The sequence below is a fragment of the Malurus melanocephalus genome, unplaced genomic scaffold, assembly GCF_030028575.1.
Source record: "Malurus melanocephalus ecotype Western Australia unplaced genomic scaffold, MMel_1.1 scaffold_500, whole genome shotgun sequence".
Lineage (NCBI taxonomy): Eukaryota > Metazoa > Chordata > Aves > Passeriformes > Maluridae > Malurus > Malurus melanocephalus.
In genome coordinates, this window is record NW_026623732.1 from 39,042 (window position 1) to 45,508 (window position 6,467).

At 53.4% G+C, this 6,467-nt stretch overlaps 1 protein-coding gene across 1 annotated transcript in view; it reads right to left on the bottom strand.

The window, feature by feature from the left end:
• Positions 1-6,467, bottom strand: part of EPHB2 (EPH receptor B2) — a 130,316-nt gene that overhangs the window by 7,353 nt on the left and 116,496 nt on the right. Inside the window, exons 8-11 of the mRNA XM_057381238.1 lie at positions 5,425-5,547; positions 4,856-5,103; positions 4,047-4,262; positions 1,335-1,484 (exon numbers count right to left, since the gene is read on the bottom strand). Of these exons, the coding sequence (XP_057237221.1) occupies positions 1,335-1,484; positions 4,047-4,262; positions 4,856-5,103; positions 5,425-5,547 (737 nt within the window). The remainder of the gene's footprint in view (positions 1-1,334; positions 1,485-4,046; positions 4,263-4,855; positions 5,104-5,424; positions 5,548-6,467) is intronic.

Below are 6,467 nucleotides of genomic sequence, written 5' to 3' on the forward strand. Positions count from 1 at the left end.
GGGACACCTGGTGCAGGACATGCTGGAAACCCAGGTGACAACAAAGGCTCTGCAGGAAGGGAATTGTCCCTGCTGAGAAAGGCAGACCCCAAGTGCCATCCCTCTGTCTCAAAGATGGAAACATTGCTCGTGCTCAGAGGGAGGCAGACAGAGGCTCTAAGTCACCATCCACCTGCTCCAGGCTTAGGGACTCACGTTAATAAATTCCCCACCAGGCACCARGGAGGAAATAGTCCAACCCTGGATGAACCTGCTGTGGCATGGATGGAGATCTACTGACATGGGAAAGGTCTGATCTGCCACAGGGACTGGAGTTGGACAGGAGTCAGGAGGGAGCTTGGATGGTGGAGATGGAGCTGGAGGTCTGAAAGCTCCCAAGGGAGTGCCCAGAGGAGGCTCTGAGCCGTGCTGGAAGCCAGGCAGATGCTGTCACAGGCAGGTTTGTGAGACCCAGGCTGGCAGCAGAGGGGAAGGATGAGCTTTCTGCGTACCAAAGATCCCCCCCAGGACCTTGGTGTTACATCCTGAGGGCTCACGAGGTGAGGAAGGGCCTTCTGGACACACATGTGCAGGTGCAGCACCCTCACTGCCACCAGCCAGGAGGGCTTTGAGCCCCAGGAACCATGCCAGAAGAGCCAGGGACAATGGGAATGGCATTACTGTGCTGAGGGTGGGGACTGCAGCCCCAGGCCATCCTTGCAGGGAGGCAGGGAAGCTGTTGGATCCCCAGGAGYGAGGAGCATGTAACTGTTTGACCTGATTTGGAGCTGAGCAATGAAATATTTAAAATGGAGCATGTTTGAAGCACCTTGTGGGTTTGGTKTCCAGCTGTGTTTAAGCTACTTGGCTTCTCACAGACCACAGTCCAAGCTTCCCACGGGACATTTAATGACCATTTAGTGGCAGATGTCCYTGGCCAYGGCAGGGGGTTGGAAGGAGATCATCTTTAAAGATCTCCCCCAGCCCAGGCTGATCTGTGGCTCTGTAACAGACTTTGCTCAGTGGCTGTGATCCCTGCAGGTGAAGCTCTGCCCCACGAGCTCTCAGCACAGGGACATCTCCTTTCCTACCCACTGCTCCTTCCCCTCCTTGGCACCTGCCAACACCCCTGGGGTGCTCCCTTAACCCCGTGCAGTGGGTGCTGCATCCCCAATCTCTGTCACAGCAGCACTGTGAGGCCACCAAACCCCCAAATCATCTTCATTGCTGCTTCCAAAGGTGCTGAGCTTTGCCACATCTGCCTGACAGAGGTGCTGGACAGGCTGTGGCCACGCTTTGGCCTGGCAATGGTCCCCATTTCAGCTCTGCTGCCCCTGGTTTCTGTCTGAACTCACATCCTGGTTGGTCATGTCCCAGTAGGGCCGCTCTCCGTAGGACATCACCTCCCACATGACAATCCCATAGCTCCACACGTCGCTGGCWGAGGTGAATTTTCGGTACTGGATGGCCTCGGGTGCTGTCCATCGGATGGGGATCTTCCCCCCCTGCAGGATGGAAACAGGGCATGGTAATGGGGAGAGCAGGAAAATATATATATATATATAAAAGTAGAATATCACAATATCTGCCTGTGATATTCTGGTAAAATCYCAGATGGAAGGAGGGACAGGACTGTCCCTGAGGGTGGATGTGGATTGTCCAGCCCTGTTGGAAGCCTTCACTGATGATGATTCTCCCCACCACCTTCMTGAGGAAAGAACTCTCCCTGTTGTTCACCCTGAACCCCCAAGCCATGTTTTTGTCTATCACCCCTCATTCTATCATCTGGTGCCACTGCCAAGAGTTTGGCTCTGTCTCTTCATAACTGCAGGTCACTGAGAGGTGTCCCCTCAGCCTCCTCTTCATCACCTTAACCAATGCCAGCTCCCTCCCTGTGCCTCCTGCTCCAGTGACCATCACCATGGCAAAATGCCCACCATGCCAGGAGGCTCTTGGGTAGAAAAATAAATGGCCAGGAATGTAAAAAAAAAATCCAAACTGATCTCCCTCCATCCTTTAGCTGTCACCTGGCTGCCTCCAGAGCAGAGTAATTGGAATTAGAACAGAATTAGAATACCTTCCTCTTCAGCCTCCTACAGCTCCCACTCCTTGAAGGCAGCAATGCACATTCCTGAGCTGAGTGCTGCTGACCCTCTGCCTGTGGATATACCCTGATCCAGCAGGCTCTGACCTTCAGGGTGGGAAATGGGATGGACTGGGGTGGCACTGAGGTCTCTGTCACCCAGCTCTGGAGAAATCAGGACTCTCACTCCCACTGAGGAGTTAAGCACAGACTGGGGATGCAAGGATTGCGAGGCTCTGCTTAAGCCCTTCTTGCCTCCTGATTTTCTAGCAGGGGCTTTGGACTTGAGCCATTCACTCAAGGGATGTTCTGAAGGGAAAATCTTCTCCTGTGCTGAAAAACAAGCACAAGTGTCTGTGTTTTGTGGCTGTGAGAAGATTAAAGAATATTGTATTTTGTCAATGAACAACTGCCATGTCTTATTAAGGGTCTCCCAGGACGTCATAGCACTCAGCCCCAGTACATGCCAGAATAATGAAAAARGATAATGTTCCTTAATCTTCTCACAGCCACAAACCTCAGACAAAATATTATATTTTCCACAAGAGGGGAAGACGAAGCAACCCATAGCAAACAGGATGTCCTCTCCATCAGGCAGAGCTCCTGGCAAGGAGTGCATTTTAAAAATKACTAAAAAGAAGCCCTAAAGTAGAAACTAGACTTTGGAGGATCCTTGTGGGAAGTCATTTCAGTGAGACCTCCTGTCTGTGACCTGGAGCTTCATTATCCTAAAGGCTTTCCTAAGGTCCACCAGGAAGCTCCCAGGCCAGAGCTTGTGGCTGCTGCCCATCCATGGACAAAAAGTCACTGGGACAATGATGATAAAAACAATTTTGCAGAGGAAATACTTCTGATAGAGCAGGTGCACATAATCTGTCGTTATGGATAATAAATATMTTGTGACAGTGCCCACAGTTCAAAGAGAATAAATTAGGGATGACAAATTTATTATTAGGGAGAAAAGCTACAAGCACAAAACCAGGGATAGAGAAGAGCAGTAAACACCATGTATTTAGTTAACAAAGGGAAAGYTAATTTGCTGTAAGGAACATATTGTGAAAAACAAATGTTATTAATGTTTGTAAAAGCCATCGATGGCTGTGTAAGATGGACGAGTCAATGTCTGAAGCTACAGTTGAGAATAAACCCACATATTTTTAGGTGTTTGTTAGGTATTCAGCTACTGATAAAATCCACTAAGAGCTATGCCAGACATCTCATCACTGCCAGCTTCAAAAGACACAGGAGAGGTGACTTCCTACAGCTCTACCTTCCTGCCCCAGCTCTATCAACAGTTATTTCCAAGAATTCCTGTCGTGGGCATTGCTCCTCTTGCAGTATTGCAGAGCAAAGCTGTGTGGTCTGTATGAGAACTCCTGGCTGAGATCTCACTGAGCAAAACCCAATAATCCTCTGGTCCTGTGTGCCTTCTACAAGCCACAAGTCCTTGGTGGCACTGGTGTGTCTGGCACCAAGGAGCTCCTGGGAAGTTGTTACATGATCATGAAGTCATCCTTAGGAGCRCGTTTCTGTTTAATTTGGATGATCTCTGGAAGATCAGTATCTGGTATCTGGCACACACCCACACTTSCCACACTTCATTCTGTCCTTCCTGGGGCTGAGCCAGTGAGATGACATGAGGAAGGACAGCAGGGCAGCACGACTGGACAGTGATGGTACAAAACCCAGACTTGCTGCACTGGCAGCAAATCTGTCAAGGCAGCGTCTCACTGAAAGGATCTCAGCTGGATCCCACTGGGAGGGTGCATGCACGATCCCAACCAAGGGCTTTTCAGGGACCTGTGTGTGTTGGCAAACATGTTTGGAGCGAGGCTCAACCACCCACAGGACATTGCAAGGGAACATCTTCAGTTCATTTCACTGTCCTTTCCCATCTGGGACCTCCCTATGGGCCCCCCTTTCCTTTCCTTTCCCCCTCCTCCCTTCACCCCCTGCCCCTCCCTGGCTGCCAGAGCAGCATTACCAGGGCGCTGGTGTAGGTGGGGTCAGAGGTGTCRTCCTCCAGGAAGCGGGAGAGGCCGAAATCRGACACTTTGCACACCAGGTTGCTGTTGACCAGGATGTTCCTGGCAGCCAGGTCCCGGTGCACGTAGTTCATGTCYGCCAGGTACTTCATGCCCGCGGCGATGCCCCGCAGCATCCCCACCAGCTGGATCACCGTGAACTGCCCGTCGTTTTGCTGTGGACATGGGGACACAGGTGAGAGGAGCAGGTTCCCAGCCCCTCCTGGCCGGGCACACAGCCAGGAGCCTCCATCCACACCCTTGGCAGGACATGCCATGAGTATGTTCCCTCCCAGGGAGGGTGGGGAGGGCAGAGCTCAGTGGAGTTGGGAGCTAGTGTCACCCCAGAGTGCACCCATCCTGTCCTCAGAAGGSACAAACTATTCCTACTGACCACGTTACTTCCCTTCAACAGAATCAATTACCCACTTCAAACCCAGAACWGRAATTCTTTAGACAGAGCAGCTGGASCTGGATAWTYAGACAGTCCTRCTGTGTCCCTCCATGCCCATGGGTCACTCTGGATGTGCACCTRTGGGCAGGTGGGCACAGCCCCTTGCTGGGATGAGTGGACAGACAGGTAGGAGATGGCAGCCCTGGTGCCACATCCACCTCTGTTCCCAAAACACAGACCCCTGGACTATGCAGCAGCTGCCCCAGGGTCAGGGGGTGCTGACAGGGAAGGGAACTGGGAAGGGGAACCTTCCCCCCAACCCCATGTGTGCCAGCACAGCCTCAGACTGCCAGCCCCAGCTCCCAGAGCTCGTACCCGCAGGAAAGAGTCCAGTGAGCCATTCTCCATGAACTCGGTGATGATCATGACTGGCGAGCTCTTGGTGACCACCCCCTCCAGGTGGATGACGTTGGGGTGGTCGAACTGGCCCATGATGCTGGCCTCRCTCAGGAAATCCCTCCTCTGYTTCTCCGTGTAGCCAGACTTGAGCGTCTTGATGGCCACAAAGATCTCCCTTTTGCCAGGCAGCTTGAGATGCCCGCTGCACACCTCRCCAAACTCCCCTGAGGACACAAGGCAGGGTTTGTCAGCCTCCCCCAGCTCTGCTGTGCCCCTCAGRCAKCTCCTGGCYCAGCCCTGCCCATCCCTGAGCTRAGCAMCCAYCCCCAGTRCATATTCCCTCCCTCCTCCACCCCTCCARCTGCTCTCACCCATGAGGAGCACTGCACAGGGGATTATCTGCCCGTAGGAACTGAGGGTTTTGCTTCTCCAGCACTGGGCTGAGTAAGACCTTAGTGACACCAGTGCTCCCAAGGCTGAATGTTCACTGAAACCTGGCACCACGAAGGAGCTGATGCTGCCCCAGCCATTCCCAGGTCACCTACCTGCCCCAATCACCTGCTCGATTTTGACACAAGAGATGTCGATTTCTTTTGCAAATTCCCTGACAGCCTCATTGGGATCTTCATAAGTGAAGGGATCGATGTAAATCTTCATCCCTGGAGTCACTGCATAAGGGTGAGGGAGAGAGTCAGACAGATGGAKGCAACTGGAATGGTTGGCAACAAGGAAAAGAGAAACCTGGCTGTGGGAGGGTCTCTTTAGCTCAGCAAGCTGCACGAGAATGGCACAAAGCAAACAGAGAAACAGTTTGAGAGGAATGTGCAGAGCCTTGTTTCACAGGACTGTTAAAGCTGGATTTAATGAACATTGGTCCACAAGTCAGTGTTGGGGCAGTGGGGAGCGACATTGTGAGCTTGGACTACAAACTGCAGATGGACTCCTTCACGAGGGATCTGTGATCCCTCCAGGAGCTGTGCAAATAGGGGTGACAGCCCAGTCTGCCCTGTCCTCCTGACAGGTACCCCTGCCTGAGGCTGGGCTCCCTCCTGGGAGCCCCAAGACAAGCTGTGGGGCAGGAAAAGTGCCAGAGACAATCGCCAGAGGCACTCCAAACCCCATCCAAGAGGAGGAACCTGCAGGGCAGAGCAGGGGACACAGTGACATTTCACAGCAAAGGGACCTGGAGAGGCTGGGCTGCTGCTGCCACCTCCCAGCCTCCTGCACTGCGGGCCAGCTCCTGCCTGCTCTTCTCCCCTTTCTCTGTTCTCTGGCTCCTGGTTCTCTCTCAAATGTGGGTATTTGGGGAGCAGAGCTCCCAGCTCCCAAAACAAGGACCCCCAGGCAGTACCAGAGCATGAGTGCCAGCTCCAGGGTGCTGGATGGATTCAGGGGTTCTGCCAGCTCCAGGGTGCTGGATGGATTCAGGGGTTCTGCCAGGCTCACAGGCTCCCTGGGCCATTTGCAACCAGTGCTGGGGACTGTGCCCTGGCCAGGTGAGCTGGGGGAGGACAGGGGACTGTGCCCTGGCCAGTGAGCTGGGTGAGGACTGGGGACTGTGCCCTGGCCAGGTGAGCTGGGTGAGGAC